Raw genomic sequence first — 23,622 nt, forward strand, 5'->3', positions numbered from 1 at the left:
TTCACTTTCCCCCCCCTTACCTACCACTGCTCTATACAAACGCTACAGTCGCACTTGTCTTAAGCATTGTCAGCGCCCCACAGGCATCTTTCCTGGTCTGTTCAACCTGAATTCAACATTGCTTTGAAGGTCCAACTCCTCATCAAACCTTTTACCAAACGCTGAACTGTAAAGCCAGAGATCAAGTACTTTGCCCTCATTAGGCACTGAGTCATTAATTATAATAAAAGCAATGATAAAATGGGGGACGATAACAAATAGTAATTTCAATTCCAAATACATACTGGGCTGGTTTACTCTGCAATGTGCTTGCTGATCGTGTGGCCCCCAAATCAGTACTTGCTCCATGTTAAAGGATCTGACTGAGGTTAAGTGAGATGATCGTTTGCAAAATAAATGGGAAATATTTCCAAATAGGTCTGGTCTCTCCAGAAACATTTTACTGCCAAAGATGTCACCTTTTATATTTTCCATTATGTAGGTAATCACAATTAATTGTACCTGTCTTGCTTTTCTGCCACAGCAAGTCTGTCAGCATCTGGGTCGTTTGCTAAAACAATTTTGGCCGTGGTTTTGTCAGCCAAAGCAAAAGACAAAGTCTGAAAAAGAATAAGAGAAAAGATCATTACAATCAAGAATTGAGCACAGGGCTTCTCTGGTGGTGCAGTGGTTAAGAATCCTCCTGCCAATGCAGGGGACACGGGTTCAAGCCCTGGTCCGGGAAGATCCCATATGCCGCAGAGCAACTAAGCCTGTGTGCCACAACTACTGAGCCTGCGTGCCACAACTACTGAGCCCTTGTGCGACAACTACGGAAGCCCGCGTGCCTAGAGCCTGTGCTCTGCAACAAGAGAAGCCACCGCAATGAGAAGCCCACGTACCACAACCAAGAGCAGCCCCCGCTCACCACAACTAGAGAAAGCCCACGCGCAGCAATGAAGACCCAACACAACCAAATAAATAAATAAAATTTTTTAAAAAATGCTTAAAAAAAAAAGAAAAAAGAATTGAGCACATTTCAGTCTTTAAAAATGTTCAGTTCTTTAAGAACTAAAAGAGGTCTTTCCCCAAATCGAGGCTGAATTTTATTTCTGGAGCTGTTCTTGGCTGGTCACATATTACTTTTTGAGTCAAAGGTCAGATAATGAGAGCATCAACACATGACCCACATGCGCCCACGGGATTCGCCCCACATCTGATAGTGTGTGTGGCTGGACTGGTATTTCCAGGCCTGGGCCTGTGGTCAACCTAACAGACAAACCAGAATAAACCGACTCTCCGGATATCATTGTTACCCGAACCTTTAAAAAGCCTAAAAGGAACCATAATTTAAATGGCACTTCTTCGTATCAGAAAAGTATCAATTGAGGAATACAAATCATGTGATAAATCTCCATTCTATTACTGTTTCTTTTTGGCATTAAGAAGAACAGTAAATTAACTTAAAATTAAATTGATTAAATTGAATGTAAAGTATTGTTTTAAGTTTGTGAGCAATTTCAGCTCTCACATCCTGATGCTAAGACATCTGATTTGAAAGTTCCTTTAAGAAATGGATGACTGGGCTTCCCTGGTGGCGCAGTGGTTAAGAATCCACCTGCCAATGCAGGGGACACAGGTTCAAGCCCTGATCTGGGAAGATCACACATGCTGTGGAGGAACTAAGCCCGTGCGCCACAACTACTGAGCCTGTGCTCTAGAGCCCACAAGCCACAACTACTGAGCCCATGTGCCTAGAGCCTGTGCTCTGCAACACAAGAAGCCACCGCAATGAGAAGCCCGTGCACCGCAATGAAGAGTAGCCCCCGCTCGCCGCAACTAGAGAAAGCCCTCGCGCAGCAATGAAAACCCATTGCAGCCAAAAATAAAATGAAAAAAAAAAGAATTTAAGAAATGGATGACTAATAAATATAAATATTTCCAATGATGAAATTACTTTTTTGCTCAGCACAATGAAAATGCATAAAAACATTTTACTCAAGAGTAATAGTTTTGAACTATATTCAAGGTAAATTTTATAATTAAAAAAAAATCAGGTTACCAAGACACCTTTACCCTCTTCAGGATTTGGGTATCTCACTGTTGGGAACTCAGGATCGGGATCCTTCTGTTCGGGAACAGCCTCGGGAGGAACAAAGTCAAAGGCCTTGAAAGCCGACTGCACGAAGCTGTGACCCACGCCGTGGACGGAGGTGTGCACAAACTTCACCTTGGTCTCCCTGTTCACAGCCCTTGAATCAGACACATGGAGAATGACAAAATATACAAATATGGCTCTCAAAACTGCAAGGACTGCAAAATATCAAGGAACCAGATTCCTAAGAATGTAAGGTATCAAAGTAATAAGAATGTATAAGACAACTGAGTATTTTTCTAATTCCATTAAAAAAAGAAAACTTATTCACTTTCTTTCAAACATACACCCTCCCCCAACACATTCAAGTTTTAAATTTTACTCTGTAGTTATTTTCCACAGATCTGCTTACTTTTGGATTTTACTTCATGCTACAGGTTTCACAGCTGGCCCAGTGGCAGTACCCACCCATGGCAGTGCCAGTAAATACTCTTTACTAGCTTCACACGTTTCAAAGTGTCCCTTTTAACACAATGTGATGGAACATCCCATACATGGATGCATAAAAAATAAAACATTTTCTTTGTCAAGTAACAATCCTGTTTGGCAGAGTACCCTGATCTAGAGACTGTAGAATAAAAATGTACATCAAAATTCACAGCAGATTTCTCTCCGGACCCCAAGCTTGGGGAGAATCTTTAAGAAAGCATCTCTTGTGATCCAGGCTGCGTGGAAGTGAACATCCACCACCTTGGGAGGGACACAAAACTCCACCTAGATGTTTCTCCCCCATCACCCCTAAAGGACAAAAGCCTTAATCTGTAGGGGAAAGGGCAGCAACACCATAGCCATAGGAGGTGTTGGACAAGGATGCATGATTTATAACCAATCTGAAGATGAATAAAATATTAACATACCTTAAAAAAAAAGAAAAAAATTAACAGCAGAAGTTATAGAAAGCTAAGCACAAGATGTTAAAAAATTCCAATGATCTGACTGCTAGATTCTTAGGTTACTGTCCACTTCTTTGGCAATGAATAAATGAACAAGGTTTTCCTTAAGACAGTAGTAGTTTAAAACAAACATACCCTTGAAAATAAAATGCATCTAGAAAAATAAATATGCAAGATCAGTAAGAACAAATCTGGAAAAACACTCTTAGATATTAAAGTGAATTATAAAGCTATCACAATTAGAACAGTTTAGGCCTACATATATAAAGGCAGAATAAAGGAACAGAATAGAGTCCAGAAGTTGATCCAATTTGAAACGGGAAATATATATGAGAAGCAGTAAGGCTTAGTGGTTAACATGATTTAGAGACAGACTCTAAATTTAAATCTTGGAGCTCTGCCACTTATAAGCTGTGTGACTATTGGTTATTTTCTTAACCTCTCTGTGTTACAGTTTTCTCATCTATAAGATGGCAATACACCAGAATCTACCGTCAGCATTACCGTGATGATTAAAATGAGGTTAAATTAATTAGTACAAGTGAAGGGACTGTAGCAGTTATCTGACACATAATAAGCATTCATATATCATGTTAGAAATTGTTAGATTAAAGGTGATATTTCCAATCAGTCAAAGAAAAAGAGATTCTTCAGTTTAATATGTTGTTACAATTGCAACTTTTTGGAAAGAACCTAATCTGCTTTCCTACTTTATGCTTCATACAAAATTAAAAGTCACCAACAACTCAAAAGATTTAAACATTGCAAAATGTAAACATGAAAGCCAACGCAAAACAAGAGTTGTGCTTTTTTTAAAAAATAATCTCGGTATAGTGAAATCTATCTATAGTGACACAAAACCCAGGAATCAGAAATTGAAAGTTTCAGTGAAAAAGTCCAAAGGTAACAACAGAAGGGAAAACAATATTTGAAATAAATGAAGTCTAGTTTTCTGTACAAGCAACGAGGTTTTACAAATGCAAAAGAGGAACAAATACATAGAAAAATGTAGGTTAAATAAATATTAAAAATATTCATAATTAAAGAATGCAAATAAAGATAGGTATTACTTTCATGCAGCAAATTGGGAAAGAGGAGAAATTTAATACTTGGTATAGGTAAGAATGTGTGGATCATACACTATTATCATATACTGTTGGTGGGAATCTCAGCTAGTGTAACGTTTCTGGAGAGCAATTTGTTAACCGTTATCAACTTTGTAAATGCATATATAATTCTGATGCCTGCAATGTATCTTATGAATACACTTGTGCGCACGCACACACACACACACACACACACACAAATATATGCATATATATGTATATACACATATACATATACATGAATCTACAACAGAGGTTAGCAGCCGTGGCCTGTGGGCCAGCCACCTACTTTTGTAAATAACATGTTTTGGAACACAGCTATGTTTGCATGTGTTCATTTCTGTATGATCTATGGCTGCTTTCCTACAACAGCAGAGTTGGGTAGTTGTAACACAGTGGCTCACAAAGCACAAAATATTCGCTATCTGTCCTTCTAAGAAAAGCTGCCAGCCCCTCATCTACAGCCTCTAAAGTCAGATGCAGCTACAGTATATGTACCAACTGAGAAGAAAATTTAATGAAAACAGAATTTGGCTAAATCCATTTACCTGTGAAAACAGTATTTTTTAAGGTCTTCAAAGTAGTCCTTATTGATGGAAGCACTTGGGTCATGAAAGAGTGGACTGCCATTGATTACAGAATCGTCCCAAGCTTGAGGCCATGGCTCTAGATTTTCTTCAATAGCCTGGGAAATCCCTTTATCATGAGGAGAGATGATCTGAGCCCCGTTATCCCAGTAGACCTGGAGAATGCAGGAACATATCCAGATGGTTTACAGTTCATCCATTCCCCATGCTCCCAAACCATAAAGGCATAGGATTCATATAGGACATAAGTGTGGAGAGAAAAATAAAAATACCTTGTAACCATTATCCTGCTTTGGATTGTGAGAGGCAGTTATCATGATTCCAGCACAAAGTTTCAAATGTGATACTGTGTAGGGCTGTAATACAGTAGGAAAGGAGAACAGTTTTAAATAAAAAATTAGATATACTTAAAAGGTCTATCATATATTGTACCGTGTTCCCTTTTAATAAACATCATATATAAACATCATATTGTGTCATACAATATTTTTGTGCCACATCCAAGCAGTACACTCTACCTTTAGAACTAACTCACTGCTCAAAATTCAAATAAGAAAGGTGAGTATTTTCCTAGGTGTCTTCTTATTCTGTCTTCTCCTTGGTAGAGCTAGAAAACTCTCCAAACAATATGATGGTCTGATTCTCCACTGCACATTCTTGTAAGCCTTCTGCTTGGGACAGCAGCTTATGGATTCAGTTTATTCCCTCCAACTGCTTCCTCTGCTCTTCTTCCCCTGATTTGCTTTTAAGGAAAAGGTTGAGGAAAATGTGGGAGAAATGGAGAGAGCCCTCACAGCTTGTCATTTATCTCCCACTCCAGGTCTGATTATCCCTCTCTTGCATCTCTACTTAGCTGCCATCTTTACAAGACTACTTCCCCAAATGGGGAGAGGGTAGGCTTATGCGCCCCGTGGCTGCACATGAGATTTACTCTACACAGGCATCCTGAGATTCTACCTGCCTGTCCGCTTCAGCCCTCCCACCAAGAATCACTGTGGTCACTTGTCCCCCCTAGGAGTCATCTCACATTCCCCAGGTTTCCTGGAGCAAAGAAAAAGGGAGAATCACTCCACTATGTGGGCAAATGACCATGAGACACTCATTTAATTCATGTCTGATATAAAAGTAATAGCTATCAACACTTATATAGTACAGAAGACCAATGATGCTTGAACACATTGCAATTTTTCCATCAAACAATAAAACGTGAACCACATCTGGATCTGACATTGAGTGCCTACTGGGATATTTACAATCTAGGAGGTGCTGCACCTACCTGTCAGTGCACTAGAGACAGTAAACACAAAGCTAGTGGAGCTTACTTTTTTATCTACACACTCTCATTTCTACTTGATGGAACTAACTGCATTCAAACCATGTTTTTGGTTTAGTATCTAAAAACATTTATGCTTAGCATCTGGCTCCACTCTTTTTTTTTTGTTTTTGGTGGTACGCGGGCCTCTCACTGTTGTGGCCTCTCCCCTTGCGGAGCACAGGCTCCGGACGCGCAGGTTCAGCGGCCATGGCTCACGGGCCCAGCCGCTCCGCGGCATGTGGGATCTTCCCAGACCGGGGCACGAACCCGTGTCCCCTGCATCAGCAGGCAGACTCTCAACCACTGCGCCACCAGGGAAGCCCCTGGCTCCACTGTTAACAGTTCTATCTACTTGAAAGCAACAGCTGTCACAGTCCCTATTGTCCTTTTCTTTAGATTCTGCTACAATAAGAATTTGATAAAAATCTTACTAAAACATGCCAAGTATGCTTCTTATACTGGCCATGAATAGGATTTAGAATGAAACATTTATATAAAAAGTTGGCGCACCAACTTGTCAAAAATTTTCATGATAAGACATGGTTTGAGTTGAATTCAGATTTAGACCCAAGAAGTTTCCTAACTGTGATAGCTGGGAAAAAAGAATACAAACCAAATTAAAAAGCAAACAGACAAACAAACAAAAGACATTTTGCTAACTAGCTAAAATATCCTTCGAATGCAAGTAAAAGAAAAATTGCATTAAAAAAATCAATTTGGGGCTTCCCTGGTGGCGTAGTGGTTGAGAGTCCACCTGCCGATGCAGGGGACACAGGTCCCGGTGCGGGAGGATCCTACATGCCGCGGAGCGGCTAGGCCCGTGAGCCATGGCCGCTGGGCCTGCGCGTCTGTAGCCTGTGCTCCGCAACGGGAGAGGCCACAACAGTGAGAGGCCTGCGTACCGCAAGAAAAAAAAAAATCAATTTGGATGAATCAAAAGTTGAATACCAGAGAATATTACTAGGATGTGGGAGGAACAGTCCTGGAGAGGAGGGAGAATTCCTGATAAAAGGCAAGGAGCCCTTCTATCTTTCAAACACCTGAATCCCAAGAGCACTGAAGACTGTAAAACTCGGCCATGTCCCATCTCTGATTCCATGACAGGAAATTACAAGAGGAAAGAGTTACTTACCACAAAGGGGGTTGGGGTTATATCAGAAAAGAGGTACACAGGAATCCCCTGGCTGATAAACGTAGTGGCAGCAAGTCGGGCGAATCTGGAAATGCAGAGTGATGGGGGAGAAAAGGAAAGTAGAGCCGTCAGGACCGTGGGTGACAATAAAGAAGGAAATGAAGGTCCAACCATTTCTTTAGGCTGAGAACGGCAGCCAGGTCGAAGAAAACGTTTATTTTACTTCTGCTGGCAGAGAACATTAAGGCTGGAGGAACCTTAGGAGTCATCTCACTCCACCCCTTTGTTTTACAGAAATGGGACTAAAGCCAAGAAAGGACGTATGACTTGTCCCATGTCCACGAGCCACTCAGCGGCTGACCCAGTCCTGCACCCGAATCTCTAGGCTCTCTTCCCTCTCAGGGGGTCTCAGCGGAGGCCAATGCTGCCCCCACGGGACATTTGAATCGTCTGGAGACATTTTTGGTTGTCATCAGGGTAGAGCGCTAGTGGCAGCTAGTGGACGGAGGCCAGGGATGCTGTAAATCATCCCACAATGCACAGGGCAGTGCCCACAATAGAAAGTTATCTGGCCCAGTACCAAGTCACTTGGCAAGAGAAACCTGAGTCTAAAGCTGTCACTATCCAGTATATGCCATGAAGACTCGTATTTGATTCGATGTTGTCCTCTACAAAACATACGGCACATTGGCGTGTGTGTGGGTGTGATATATGTGTAACACATATATGCGTCTGACATGTATATGACATATATGCATCTCGGCTCCATTCAGCCCTTAGAAGACGTAAACCTTTGACACTTCGACATATTTCTCAACTTCCACAGCACCTGACTTAGGGCAGGACACAGAACATGGCACTGGGTCTTTCTTCATGCACGGACTAAAGTACTTCATCACAACAATTGAGCAATTTACTACCAAAGAACACCACCACACTATTACAGGATTAAACAAACAAAATATTTGATCATTCTCCCAAACAGTTCTTGAGCACTAACTTCATGGAACACTATTTCGGGAGCTGGCTGGGGCAAAAAGAGCTATTTAACAACTCAAGCGTCAAAATTCCTAGGATCAAGAGTAATACGAAAATGATTTTGACAATTAAAAAAAATACCTCTACATAGGGGAAAGTCATAAAAATAACAAAATTTAGCAAAAACAACTTAACTAAAAATCTGAATTAGATCCACATTGTATTCACTGGAAGGTACTGAGTCACTTTCACCCTCATGAAATGTGTAGCATGTGTTCAGGCTGACTTTAAAGGCGCTTCTTAAAGCTGGCAGAGGAGACACTCAACATACCTACGATATATACGTGATATATATGAATGAAGTTACAAATGTGCACGCAGAAAGGTTCAGTGTGTTCTTTGCATATACTTAACAGATATTGCTTATGTTTCCCACCAGATATTTAAAACTGTAAGATTAAAGAACTAATCAACATGTCCTTAGGTAAAATTCTGAGACTGCAATAGTTTCCGACTCTTTAAGAAAATGTCAGGCTTCCCTGGTGGCGCAGTGGTTAAGAATCTGCCTGTCAATGCAGGGGACACGGGTTCGAGCCCGGGTCCGGGAAGATCCCACAAGCCACAGAGCAACTAAGCCCGTGCGCCACAACTACTGAGCCTGTGCTCTAGGGCCCGCGAGCCACACAACTACTGAGCCTGTGCTCTAGAGTCCGTGAGCCACAACTACGGAAGCCCACGTGCCTAGAGCCCATGCTCCGCAACAAGAGAAGCCACCGCAACGAGAAGCCCACACACCGCAACGAAGAGTAGCCCCCGCTCGCCACAACTAGAGAAAGTCTGTGCACAGCAACGAAGACCCACTGCAGCCAAAAATAAATAAAATAAATAAGTAAATTAAAAACAAAAAAGAAAATGTCCATTTCCTCATCATGAGTGTTTTACTATATACTGGTTAGTAATTGTTACAACCTGCAAATATCTTGCTTGCCGTAGGTGACAGACAGCGACCCTGAGCTCCAGTCCATCCCATTCTATCAAACTCTGAGACTTGAACCATAAACAAATAGAATCAGTAACATCGGTCACTTTAAGGAACTGATATGGCCCCAAGGCCAGAGCAAGAAACAGCTGCACCTTAATTGACAATGTTAACATATATGAAAGATGTGTCAACCTGAAGCAGGGTAGTCAGCGTAAGGAGAAGAAATCTGAGAAGCTAAACAGGCAGTTAGCCACATACATGCACTGTGCATGCTTTGACCGGAGGGTCTGACCTGCTGGTAAAGCATGCTTATGATGTAATTCTCACTGTAAATTCACTAACTGAAATTGACAAACTGATATTCTGAGGTTTATTCTACACTACTCTCTTGTGAATATAGTTCATAAGCATCAGTCCTTGAAAGATACAGCTTCTCTCTTGCTTTATTGACAAAAATCACATCTTTGAGCCTGCAGCTGAAGACCCAATATTTTATATCACCCTGAGTTCAACCTAGGAGCTGATGTCGTCTGGTATTTTGCCCTGGCCATGCTCCCTTCCTCACAGCCACACATTTGTTCCCATTAATGTTTCTCTCTTAGACTAGAAGCTACTGAGAAGCAAAGATTAGGACTCTATGAATTCATCCAGCACTGTAAAGTTATGAGACTTTTCATTAATATTAAACATTGGTATGTTCTTCCAATCTAAGAAACTACTAATACTTATATTCTGGAAATATTAAAAAAATTCAACATAATAGAGGAAGTGTTCAAGTAAAAAAGAGGGTCATATAATGTGATTAAGAGCAGTGATTGGCAAACTCCAGCCCATTTTGTAAATAAAGTTCTACTGGAACACTGCCATGCCCATTCAGTCATGAATTGTTCATGGCTGTTTTTATGCTACATGGCAGAGTTTAATGGTTGTGACAGAGACTGTGCAGCCCACAGTGTATAAGATATTTACTATTTGCCCTTTAGAGAAACAGTTTGCTAACCCCTGGTGTCAGCCTCTTTATGTTTAAATTGTGTTGCCTTCTCTCACTTTATGATATTAGAGCAAAGAGATAAAAGTACATACTTTACAGGTTTGGTGAGGGCTAAATGAGTGAATACCTAGGTGCCTAACTCACATTCAGCACTCAAATGATTCTATCACCATCACCACCTCCACCACCACCTCCTCCACCACCAGCACCGCCATCACCATCACCACCAGCTCCTCCACCACCACTATCACCACCAGCTCCTCCACCATCACCACGACCACCACCACCACCACCTCCTCCACCACCACCTCCTCCACCACCACCTCCTCCACCACCACCATCACCACCACCACCTCTTCCATCACCACCTCCTCCACCACCACCACCACCACCACCTCCCCCACCACCACAACCATCACCACCACCTCTTCCACCACCACCACCACCTCCTCCACCACCACCTCCCCCACCACCACCATCACCACCACCTCCTCCCCCACCACCATCACCATCACCTCCTCCACCACCACCACCACCACCAGCACAACCATCACCACCACCACCACCAGCACAACCATCACCACCACCTCCTCCACCACCACCGCCACCACTACCTCCTCCATCACCACCACCTCCTCCACCATCACCTCCCCCCCACCACAACCATTACCACCACCACCACCATCCCCACCACATCACAACCACCTCCTCCACCACATCACCACCACCACCTCCTCCACCACCACCACCACCACCACCACCACCATCCCCACCATCACCATCACCTGCCTACAGCTACATACGACAGTCTCATTGGTCTGGGAATGTTACAAGAATGCAGCTTGCAGTGGGCATTTAGGAATGGGAAGGAGCTCATGAGGCTTATAAACAGCGGAAGAAAAAAATTTACATAAAAGGAAGAAAGTGAGAGGGAGAAATAACATTGCCAGTTAAAACAGTTACCTTAGATAGGAGTAAGTTCTACATTGTCTAAATAATTTTATCTTCTTAACCCAAACATAAAGCCAGAATTCTTAAAAGTTACAAAAGAATCTACCCATCAGTTTCATAGTTAAGCAATGTAGCTGAAAAACATATTTAAAGTCAACATATTGAAATGGTGATTACACCTAAAACTACAAAATACACTACAAAAAAAGTTTCCGAAATATCTTTACATACCTTCTGCTGCTGCCTCCACTTGCCGGATGGGCTCGAGCATCATAGCTGATCACAACACCTCTTTGCTTAAGGTCACTGAATTGCTTTTCCAGGTATCTACAAAATCCCTAAAAAATACCCCATGGATTCAAAGAGTACACTATATGTTTTAACACACACACTATATACATATTATATATATACTGAACAATAGGAAAATAACAGCTCTATTTATTTTCTATCTGTATGTATCAGGTAATGTGTTGGACACTTAGTATTTATTATCACTAATCCCAGATCAGCTTGGCCAAGAAACCTCATTTTACAGATGGAAAAGCTAGAACTCAGAGAGGCTCGGTGACTTGCCCAGTTTCAGACACACGAATAGCAGAGCCTAGATTTGTGCCTGGGTCTGGTTAGAGGTGGTTCAGTGCTGGGTTAAAAGCACACAGATTCTGTGGGCTTGTACTCTACCCCCACCTACAAGCAAATGACAAGTTCCTTAATCTCTCAGTGCCTCAGTTTCCTCTTCTGTAAAATGGGAATAACAATAGTACCTACTTCAAAGGGCTGTATGAGGGCTAAATGAGTTAAAACATGCCAAGTGCTGAGAATCCGACACCAAGGAAGCACTGTGTGTTTGCTGTTATGAGCATCATTTTTACTGTCATTTTTCTTCAAAGCCTGTATTCATTTTACACTAGCCTAAAATGTCTGAGGACAGGGAAGTGTTTCAGACATTTCCACCTGCCCTGTACATCAGCAGGTAAAAGAAATTCGACAGTTAAGATTTCGACAGTTAAGATTTCGACAGTTAACTGATCTAAACTTGTTCTGCTTGTGATATTGTTTTCAAGCAGGTAGGTCTTAAGGAGGCTCTATCAGTCCACCATTATACAATTAAAATTGTGCAGAGTTTGGGCTATTCCCACCTGCCTAGAAATGGTGGAACACACAATTCCTGCATCTTAGTGGGTGCAATAACATCACATCAGTCTGAAATACAGATTAGAAAATAGTGAACTTTGAATTCAAGAGGTTTAGATTACTCGACAAAATAGGTTTTATTACAGAACAAAAAGAACTCTGGTTGATTGGGTTATAATGATGGTTCATACTACTTATTTCACTTTGATTGAAGGAAGTCTTATAAAAAGTAATTGTAACTCTTATTTTTGGTAGGGCAATACTTCACAGCTTTGTTGCCAGAGTGATGCCAATTTAGAAATCCTTCAGTTTTTCTTGTGCAAAAATATTGCATTGGGCATATCTTCTGAGGTTGAGGGATATGAGGTAATAAGAACACGTGTACTGGTTTTGTGGGGTCCCCTGAGGGTACGCAGATGCTCACACTCTAAGGCTTACAACAGTGACAGTGCTCTCTCCCTGGCCCAGGTTGACCCCTGTGTGTGGCCCTAGTGTTCAAGGGGGGCATAAAAACATTCAGCCTTGGTCTAAAATCCCTATCATCTCCAAATCGCTCTAAAAAACTCTGGGGGCTGCTGAGGCTGAGGACCTGAGAGCATGGCTAAGGGAAGGGGGCATGCTTTTTCCTGAGAAGAGACTCACTGAGGAATGGAAATATTATCATAGAGCGTAAGAAACAAACTTTATATACCTTCAAAAGGTCAAACTATGACCAATATGTAAAAGCTACAGAAAGATAGATTTGGCTCAAAAATAAAGAAACCATTCTTTAATGAGAACGATCCAAAGACAGAATGGCTAATTCAGAAGACAATGAGTTCTCTATCACTGATGTGTAATGGCTCAGTTAAGTAACCTAAACGGAAACTATAACCTCTGTCAATGAGGCAAACAATACAAAAATTTCCCTCTAGTCTCTATCCTGTTTCCTAGTGGGTTGTTCTTGACTCACATGCACCTACTTCTTAAATACAACCAGGTGAATTTGGGGGCACCAATAGGACGAGAGTTCGCACCAGAGACCAGCAAGCATGGAGTTTTCAGATGACTCCAGGCTCCAAGCTGGCCCACGTGATGCCAAATGCAGCAGAGATGAGCTGTCCCCACTGAGCTCCACCCACATTACAGATCTGTGAGCAAAATAAATGTTGTTGTTTAAGACTACTATGTTTTGCGTGATCTGTTGTATGCCCTAGTGACCAGAGCAGAGGGCAGCCTTATCCATCAACATGATCCCATGTTATCCATAAACCAGAACAGGATTCCCAGGCTCACTTTATTCTAAGCCTTCCCTCCAAAAAGATCTAGGGAGCCCTACTGCTTAACAGTAGTGTGTTCCCATGGCAACTCTGTACCCTTATGCAAGATTCCTTCTTAGGGTTTTGTCAGAACATGCCCAACTCTGCCTTTATGTTGGGAGGTGCACGTAAAGTACACGTAATCACCAGTAGTCAATTTTCCCAACGTCTTCTCTCCTGGAACTAAAGTGACCTTCAATTTTAACAAGTCTAAGCAGTTGAAGAAACAGAACAATCTGTTCCACTTCATTTCCCTCATAAACAGAACTCTCGACACTCGGCATCAGCTGTTTTATCAAAGGCTTCATCTTTATTCCTAAAAGTTGGGTCTGGACTCTAAGTGTAAAATTCACAAATGAAGGCAAGGGAACTCGGCAATAATTTCCACCTATGCTGTAAATTAAAACTAAATAGAACTAATGACTCTTGGTTATTCTGGCAGTTAGAAAAGCTTTTCAATGCTTGCATCTGTACAACCATAACAAACATTACAAGAACACAGGAGTCGGTCAGCTTAGTTGGTGGATTGGCACTGGAATGAAAGCTCCATGAGGAAATCTGTCTCTTTCAGTCATTATTATATCCCTGATGCCTGGCACCCAATAAAGCTCTGTTGAATGAATAAATGAACGAATGAATGAACTGCTGCATGAGTTTGAAAAGGTACTGCTTCAGCTGACTGTGCAAGCCTAACTTTATGGAGTAAACGTGTGATTCCCTGTGCCTGGGCAAACCCACAAGACTCATCCATAATTAAAACAAATTAGGTTTGTCAAATACAAAAGGAGCCTGGAGTCAAATTAATTAAACAAAGAGGCCAGTGGACTCAGATGGCTTTAATGCCTTGGGAGCCTACTAAGCAAGCCAAAACCTAACCCTGTAAAAACCTCAAGGTTAAGAAATCGCAACTTAAGGACAGCCAATCACAAACAGCCAGCAAGGCTTTCCCAAATACGGCACCCACTTGAGCTGTAGCCAATCTATTAATTTCCTTGCTTTGCTTCTGCCTCTTCTCTGTAAGTCTTTCCCCTAGTTCTTGTTAGTGGAGCGCTCTGAGGGGGAGCAGAATATGTGACCCCAAAACATGTCACTCTGGCATGTGGATCATTTTGAAATGAGGCCAATCAAGACCCAACAGATTGAAGAAAAACTTTCACCTCTTCCTTAACTACCTAGAAGAATTTAGATATGGAGCCTGACCCAGAAAGGGAACTTTTTTTTTTTAAGTTAATTTTTATTTTTGGCTGTGCTGGGTCTTCGTTGCTGCACATGGGCTTTCTCTAGTTGTGGCGAGCAGGGGCTACTCTTTGCTGCGGTGTGCGGGCTTCTCATTGTGGTGGCTCCTCTTGTTGCAGAGCACAGGCTCTAGGAACGTGGGCTTCAGTAGTTGCAGCACGCAGGCTCAGTAGTTGTGGCACACGGTTCCTAGAGCACACAAGCTTCAGTAGTTGCAGCACAAGGGCTCAGTAGTTGAGGCGTGCAGGCTCTAGGGCATGCGGGCTTCAGTAGTTGTGGCATGAAGGCTCCATAGTTATGGCTCACAGGCTCTAGAGTACAGGCTCAGTAGTTGCAGTGCACGGGCTTGGTTGCTCTGCGACATGTGGGATCTTCCCGGGCCAGGGATTGAACCCATGTCCCCTGCATTGGCAGGCTGATTCTTAACCACTGCGCCACCAGGGAAGTCCAAAAGGTAACTATTATCAGAGATAACTTTTAATCTGAAAGAGCTATCTGTATGGCAGGTAAACATTAACTAGCAAACATCTGCTCTTCTACTGCCCTGTGAAAAATATAGCTATAAAAACATATATAGGCCTTCCCTGGTGGCGCAGTGGTTGAGAGTCCACCTGCCGATGCAGGGGACGCGGGTTCGCGCCCCGGTCCGGGGGGATCCCACATGCCGCGGAGCGGCTAGGCCTGTGGGCCATGGCCGCTGAGCCTGCGCGTCCGGAGCCTGTGCTCCGCAACGGGAGAGGCCACAACGGTGAGAGGCCCGTGTACCGCAAAAAAAAGAAAAAAAACAAAAAAACAAAAAAATCCCACATATATACACACACATATATGCATATATGTCTGTATATATAAATATACATATATATTTGAAAAGTCCTTCTATTGTCATTCTCCACTTTGAAGCCTCAACTGCTAAATCTGCCCTTGTGTCTCATTGTCTTTATGAGGCTCCCACATGTATGTCATTAAATTTGTTGTCTCCTGTTAATCTGTCTTATGCCACTTTAATTAATACCAGCCAAAGAATCTGTAAGCGTAAAGGAAAAATATTTTCTCCCCAGCAGCTCCTAACCAGTTTGGAATTGCCTGATTCAAATAGGTTTTTGCTCAAATAAACTCTTAAACTTTTTAATACGCTTCAGTTTATCTTTTAGCACTGGGACTATGTTAAGAATAACTAAGAAATATAAAAATGTGGCACCTGTGTAGTCTGGATGATGGTCAAGTCATTCATACAAGAAATTCCTGCTCCCATAGCACCTCGGAGGCCAGCTGTCCCAAACTCCATTCGAGCCCCAAAACATTTCTGCAGTTCTTCTTTATTACCTTCTGCAATTAGTTGTTTCACTGACTCCAAAGTTAAGGGATTCTGCAAAACAGAAATGTACATACCAGGTGAATAACGTAATGAAAAATCAGAAATATAAGAAAAACCTCACGATAACTCTAACCTATAGGAGAAAAAATATATATATATTATAATATATGTATATGTATGTATTTGAAAAGCATATATACATGCGTACATATACACTTAGAGGCTTTTCAATTTTCTGATGCTTTTAAAATCTGAAATATGAAGTTGGTCCTTTAAAAATTATAATGCATGACATTGTGATAGAACGTTTTTATTTAGTTTTTGTTCCTAGTTCCTGGCAAAGAGGTCATAAAACCCTTGAAATTTCCTGAATGATTAGGATGAAAGGAGCATCTTTTGTTATTCATAACAAACCCGTTTCATCCATACCTGAGTTTATTCTACTGATGCGACTCTTGGGAACCAACCAAGTGATTAGATGGTTGGAACTTTCAGCCCCACCCCCTGACTTCCAAGAAGGGGAGGTGCTGGAGATTAAGTTCAATCACTGATCATTTAATCAATCATGCCTATGTAGGGGCACTGAAGCTCTGCACTCCTTCCCACCATACTTTGCCCTATGGATCTCTTCCACCTGGCTGTTTTTGAGTTGTGTCCTTCATAATAAAATTGGTAATAGTAAGTAAAGTGCCTTCCTGAGTTCTGTGAGCTGTCCTCCAATTATCAAACCCAAGAAGGGGGTCACGAGACCCCCGGTTTATCACTGGTTGGTCAGAAGGAGAGGTGACAACCTGGGACTTTTGCAGGTATCTGAAGTGGGGACAATATTGTGGGACTAAGCCCTGAAGCTGGAGGGTCTGTGCTAACTCTGTACTGAGTTAAATTGCTGGACACCCAGTTGGTGTCCACAGAGAAATGGAAACTAGCATGGTGTGAAAAACTCACACATTTGGTATCAGAAGTATTGTGAGTAAAAGGAAATAGTTTTTCCTTTATAATGTAAGTATTATTTTCTTTCCTACAAAGGTAAGCACTTTTGGAGAAATGGAATGAACATACAGGTTCTGGGATCTAACACTCAGAATGGAATCCCAGCAACACCACCACTCACCAACTCTATACTGTTGGGCAGATTATTTAGCTTCTTGAATTCTCAGTTTCCTCATCTCTAAAATGGGAACAATCTATAACCTTCCTTACAAGGTGGTTTACATTAAATTCATGTAAAACACCCTTTTCTATCTGGCACCTAGTAATAATCAAATGTTCAGTTTTATAAGTTGTGTTTTTTGTTTTTTGTTTTTTTTGCAGTACGCGGGCCTCTCACTGTTGTGGCCTCTCCCGTTGTGGAGCAACAGGCTCCGGACGCGCAGGCTCAGCGGCCATGGCTCACGGGCCCAGCCGCTCCGCAGCATGTGGGATCTTCCCGGACCGGGGCACGAACCCGTGTTCCCTGCATTGGCAGGCGGACTCTCAACCACTGCACCACCAGGGAAGCCCTATAAGTTGTACAATACTTTCACATACCTGGTCAAATTTGAATCTTGCAATGACTATAAGAGGCAGGCAAATAACAAAAACCCCATTTCATAGACGGGGAAGCCTCAGAGATTAAGTGTCCTGCTTAAACTGTATATGTAAGCATTAACTTAGTACCTTTCATATTACATTAACTGCTTCAAACAGACACTCACATGAATCATTTAAGTTCATTTTAAATTGCCCTTTTTTTGTGCAATAGCTGCATAAAATGTTAAGCATGGTGAAAAACGACAATTACATTAATTCCATATCAAACTTTTAAATTAAGGATTCAGGGTAACAAAGAGTAAGTACTTTATATTCTATCTTACAGTAATCACCTCAGTGGATGACCATGCAGGCAAAACATGGCCACATAATTAAACTTTGAAATGCTACTGCAATAAAATGCTGCCTTTTGGAATTAAGCCCACATTTTCAGATTGTTCCAGATTCAAAAGGAAACAAGTAAAAGCCCACCTTTTTGGTTAAAAGCAATAGCCACTGACCACAGAGCACAATCTGACCTATCAGATTGTTAGGTGCCTGCAAGTTAGGGCTCAGATCTGCAATGTACAAGAGGTTCAATAAATACTTGCTGAGTGAATGAGAAAACAGAGACTTCAAGGTCACACCCAATATCCAGTGATTCTTTCATTCAGTGTAGATTTGGAAAATCCTAACCGGCCTTTGATATCTATAAAAGACCTAATAGCTTGAGAGAAACCAAAGGAGGCAGAAAGGTAAGCATAAAAAAATCAAGAGGTCAGCAGCGATCAGAGTCATACGTGGCAGTGACACATTTGTCAGCACCCAGAGGAACAGGCATGGAGGTACAGTGGAAATGCTCAGAGGGTACCTGCTGGTGCCCCGCCACCCTTGGGGCAATCAGACTACAGGGCTGCAATGCTTTTAGCTGGCAGGAAGTTCCCTCTGGGTGCCTGTTTCAAGCCAAAGGAAAAATTGAGAGAGGAAAGAACAAGAGGAGTGGTAGCAAAAAGATGAAGAGGACAACACCCCCTCACCTCTATCCAGTGAGGTACTCTCTCTGTATACAAAGATACAACATTTTGTGGAAACTGGGTTTTTATTTCTTCAAAGGGAAAGTTTTATGAAACTAATTCATTACCAACTATGGCTTCAAAAGATTTCTACTCACTGCCAGGTAGTGAGTTATCAGAAATGGAGACCTTTTCCTCCGCTAAAGAATTCACAAGAATTACAAAGAAAAACCACCCAAGGAGTTGCCAGTAGCATCAGAAACACGATGTGCTGGCATTTCATGTGAAGTGGGGGGCCCGAGGGTGAAGAGGAAGGCCTGGCCCCTGCAGAAAGGGCTTGTAGTCTTCCTCACTGACTCAAATATTTCAGGTCTCTACTATTTCAGTGCACAGTAATGCACTGTGCAGGACTATGGACCATGGAATTTCGTGAATGAGTGCGCAGCACCGGCTATATGATTTGCTGGGGCCCAGTACAAATAAACCCACAAGCAAGTGTTTTTGTTTTTGGCCAATCGCTAAGGGCTATGAGGAAAAAGAACAGTCTGTTTAGGGAGAGTATTAGAGAGAAATAATTTACCCTTGGAAGCCAGGGAAGCCCTCTCTGCATAAGCCACATTTAAGTTCAGACCTGAAACATAAGTAACGACATGAGAAACAAGTTCAGCAGAAGAGAGCTGAGAGGAACTTTCCGGGAATACAAACAGCGTGCACGACGTAACAAGTAGGAAACGAGAGACTCAGGTTAGAAAGGAGACAGGGAGTGATGTCCGGAGCTCGGTCCCTGCTTCTCTGTTTGCTCCAACACCTAAGAGAGTGAAAAGCTAGGGTGCTGTGTCCAAGGGGTTCCCCCTTCTTCTTCTCAGCAAAGTCTGAGACCTGAGAAAAACGCCTGAAGCCAAGCGGGTCCAACCGAAAGGATCCACGTTTGCAACCCAGCGCCTGGGAATGCTGCTCTGCCAAGTACCCGGGAGTTTGAGGAACAGGCGGGGACAAATAGGGGTCGGTGGCGGACGCACTGCTGACTGCAGCGGACGAGCCCGCGGTCTGAGTGGCAGGAACGCGCGCTCGCCTCAATTAGACAAGACCCCTGAGCCCCGCCGCATTCAGACCAACCCCGCTCGCTGCCCCGCTCCCGAACTTGCAGTCCCCGCCCGCCGGATGGCTGATTTTGTCCCGGGACAACCTTTCCTGGACAAACTTCAAATGTGCCACAAACCAGCCACACCGACGAGGCCTTGCCGCCGCCACGTCCTCCTCCTCGGTCTTCCGGCGGGACCAGCGCGGCCCCGCGGGGCGGAAGGGAGGGAAGGAAGGAAGCGAAGGAAGGAAGCGCCTGCACCGGCACTCGCCGCAGGAAAGGCGGCGCGGCGCCCGGGGAGCGGGCAGGGGGTCCTACACCTCCTCCGGGCGCTCCCGGCCCCCCGGCGCCCTTCACCTTGTCCCATCGCAGCCACCGGGCCGTCTCCTGGTCCAGCCGGGCGTCCATGCCGGGGCCGCCGCGTCCCGGAGCCCCCGTCCCCGCCGCCATCCCTGCGCTGCCACCACCAAGTTCAAGAGGTGGCGAGATCGTCCTTCCGGCGGGGCGGGGCGGGGAGGGGCGGGGCGCGGGCGGGGCGGAGAGAACCGGCTCGGGATCCACCCGTGTCGGGAGGAAAATGACGTGCTCCGCCGGGGAGCAGCCTCCTTGCAGTGTACAGTTGCGCCTCTGGGGGCAGCGGGATAGAAGCGTGGGGTGGAAGTGGGCGTGCTGAAAGATCCCGAGGTCACTCCCATTCATACAACAGCTATTCATTCAGTTCCTACTGTGCGCCAGGCACCGGGTCAGGAGCTGGGATCCAAGCACGGGTAAGCCCAGAAAGGAGCCTAAAAGTTATGTAGAAATTCTGAGAGTCAAGAATAACCGAGAAAAATCTTGAAAAAGAAGAAAAAGTGGGAGGATTAAGACAAATAGATGATAAAACAGAATGGAGAGTCCAGAAACTAATCTACACGTATATGGACAGTTCATTTATTTCAATGGTGGCGCCGCAGAGCGAGTGGAAAGGACTTACTTTCAATTAATGGTGCTAGGTCAACTGGATATCTATGTAAGAAGAAGAAAAAAGAAACTTGAGCCCCTACCTCACATCACACCTCATATAAATATGCATTCCAGGCTAATTGTAGATAAGTGTGAAAGGTGAAATGAAACTTCTAGAAACTAAGGAGTTCATCTTCATGACCTTAGGACCACTAAGCCATAAAGGAGATGCATGCAGTGAGCATGAAAAGGTATGCGTAAGAATGTCTCTAGCAGCATTATTTGTAATAGCCCCAAACTGGAAACAACCCAAATGTACATCAACAATACAGTGGATAAATACATTATATTATATTCATACAATGATGTAGAAAAATTGTGGTGTATTCATACAGCTGTGAAAATGAACTATTGTACACATCATAGATGAGCCTCACAAACATTATGTTGAATGAGCGACATATTGGCTCATTCCATATATGTGAAATTCTAGAATAGGTAAAAATATAAGGAAAGAAAGCAGATCAACGGTTTCTAAGAACTGTGGGTGGGGACAAGGGTTGCCTGCAAAGGGCACAAGGGAATTTGGGGAAAGATGGAACTGTTCTGTGTCTTGGCTGAGGTTATGATAAACACAATACACATTTATCAAGCCTCATAGAACCGTACATGCTAAAGGGTGAATTTAAAATTATTTTTGAAGTCTTAAGAGTTAAAACTTTTAAAGGAGGCAAAACTAATCTATGGGCATCAGGAGAATGGTTACTTTGGGCAGGAAGAGGGTGCCTTCGGGGATGCTGGGCCCATCTTTTTTCTTGACCTGGGCAGTAGTTGCTCAGGTGTGTTCACTTTGTAATAATTCACTGGGCTGCACCTATGAACTGTGCATTTTCTTTGTATTCTATTTCTTTCTTTTTCATATTCATTTATTTATTCTCTTTCAGTTTTAAAAAGAAACCAATATGTATCCAGGATCTATGAGAGCTAAGTCTAATGAGAGGCATATCATACAATATGATCATATAATCACATGAGTTAATATGTAATCATTTCAGTTAATATGTAATTACAAACTGATAAGAATGCTGGAAGGAAAGCAAGGAGATTCCATGAGGGTGCATGTTAGTGGGCTGTCCTGGTGGGGGAAGCTTCCCTCAGCACTTGAAGCTTGTGAGGAGACAGGATGGAAGGATGCAGTTAATGTTGGGGAGAGGCAGCCTGGAAAATGCTTTCCAGATAGAGACCCTCTAAATGTGGTGCTTCCCCCAAATGAAAGCTACAAGAAACCAGAGCACAGGGAAGTAGAAGAGAAGAAGGATAGGCAGCCTCAGTCTCCCCATCTCTCAGCTTGTTGTAGGTCTGCCACACTTGGGCTGTCTCCTTTCTCTGCACCAGACCAACCTTCTTTTCAACATCCTAGGACAGAAATTGTGGACACAAAGAGTCTGAGACCAGACAGGTGTCGACTGAAGAAAAACGCACAACCTAAAGTTGTGAGTTAAGTTTTATTCAGGGACCTTACTGAGGACTGTAGCCCGGAGACAGACTCTGAGAGAGCTCTGAGGAACTGCTCCGACTAGACGATGGGGGGGGAACCAGGATATGTAGGAGTTTGCTGGAAAAAAAACATGTAGTTGAACGTCAAAAGATTACTGCTAATCACAAAAAACAGACATCTCAGGGTAATGATTTTAACGCTTGTGTGGGAAGATGCAAAAGTCTGAGCTCATTGAAATTATCCCTTAGATATGCATCTTAACTATCTAGGGCCAGTATTCAAAGCACAGAGGGTTTCCAGGTTTTCTCCATTCTGCATGCCCCTCAGGGTGCACTTTCGGGGGGATTTGGGGGGAGACAACGGCTAACAGCTTGATGGTGGGCAACATTTATTGTTTACTGGAATGGCAGGCAACATTCCCTTTCCACACAGGTCTCACTTGCACTTGCTTCCCTCCCAAATACCAGAGCTCTCCCAGGTGGGGCTGTGCAGCTTCCAGCCTTCTGCCACGGTAGGGCGGGGTGGGGGAGGGAGGGAGGGGGGTCCTCGGCCTCAGAGCTCCAATCACGCCCTCCACCATGGGGGTGGTTGCAGCTGAGTCTCTGCTGCAGTTCCAAAGGTGTGGGGAATGGGGAGGCCAGAGGATCTTCTGACACTTTTCATTACATTCGTCAGCACAGAGATTATGGGCCCATGGAGACATCCTGTCAGAACTATTTAACTTCCTTTTGGGACACCAAGGGGCAGGTTTCTCAGTGCTCAATATTCAAGGAAAGAAAGCAGGTAGGATTTTTTTTTTTTTTTTTTTTGGCGGCATTGGGTCTTCATTGCTGCACACGGGCTTTCTCTAGTTGCGGCGAGCGGGGGCTACTCTTCATTGTGGTGTGCAGGCTTCTCATTGCGGTGGCTTCTCTTGTTGCAGAGCACGGGCTCTAGGCTCATGGCTGCAGTAGTTGTGGCACGTGGGCTCTAGAGCGCAGGCTCAGTAGTTGTGGCGCACGGGCTTAGTTGCTCCGTGGCATGTGGGATCTTCCTGGACCAGGGCTCGAACCCTTGTCCCCTGCATTGGCAGGCGGATTCTTAACCACTGCGCCACCAGGGAAGCCCAGCAGGTAGGATTTTTCAAGCCTAGAAGAACTTTTCACAAGGAAGTTGAGAAGTTGTAAGTAAATCCTCCTCCCTTAACTTATGAAGGTCGCCAAGAGCTCAGGTACTGTGCTAAAAACAATGCACAATGGCCTTACTCTGTTACTCCCTTCTGCTTCCCGTGGGAAGCAGAAAAAGTCCTCTGAGGTTGTGTCATGGGGTCTCTATGTCCAGGAGACTTTCCCAGGGTCTCCTGTAACTAAGATGCCTGAACTGGAGGTCTTTTCGGTTCTCACAATGATGCTACAGTGACCTGAATCAGTTGATTCTCACACATGATCCCCAAATTAACATTTCATGTCTGAAGAAGCCCATGTAGAATAATAGAATGTTGGAGCAGAAAGAGTTCTTGGGGAACAATTTGGACCTCGTTTAATA

General features: G+C 43.5%; 1 protein-coding gene across 1 annotated transcript in view; it reads right to left on the reverse strand.

The window, feature by feature from the left end:
• Nucleotides 1-20,146, reverse strand: part of PGM2 (phosphoglucomutase 2) — a 34,751-nt gene extending 14,605 nt beyond the window's left edge. The window contains exons 1-8 of the mRNA XM_082652924.1: nucleotides 20,016-20,146; nucleotides 15,939-16,106; nucleotides 11,301-11,407; nucleotides 7,168-7,252; nucleotides 4,993-5,076; nucleotides 4,682-4,875; nucleotides 2,042-2,231; nucleotides 502-599 (exon numbers count right to left, since the gene is read on the reverse strand). Coding sequence (XP_082509050.1) covers nucleotides 502-599; nucleotides 2,042-2,231; nucleotides 4,682-4,875; nucleotides 4,993-5,076; nucleotides 7,168-7,252; nucleotides 11,301-11,407; nucleotides 15,939-16,106; nucleotides 20,016-20,108 — 1,019 coding nt within the window. The 5' untranslated portion in view covers nucleotides 20,109-20,146. The remainder of the gene's footprint in view (nucleotides 1-501; nucleotides 600-2,041; nucleotides 2,232-4,681; nucleotides 4,876-4,992; nucleotides 5,077-7,167; nucleotides 7,253-11,300; nucleotides 11,408-15,938; nucleotides 16,107-20,015) is intronic.
• Between the last annotated feature and the right edge of the window lie 3,476 nt (nucleotides 20,147-23,622).

Source organism: Grampus griseus (genome assembly GCF_964374135.1).
Source record: "Grampus griseus genome assembly, chromosome: 4".
Taxonomy (NCBI): Eukaryota; Metazoa; Chordata; class Mammalia; order Artiodactyla; family Delphinidae; genus Grampus; species Grampus griseus.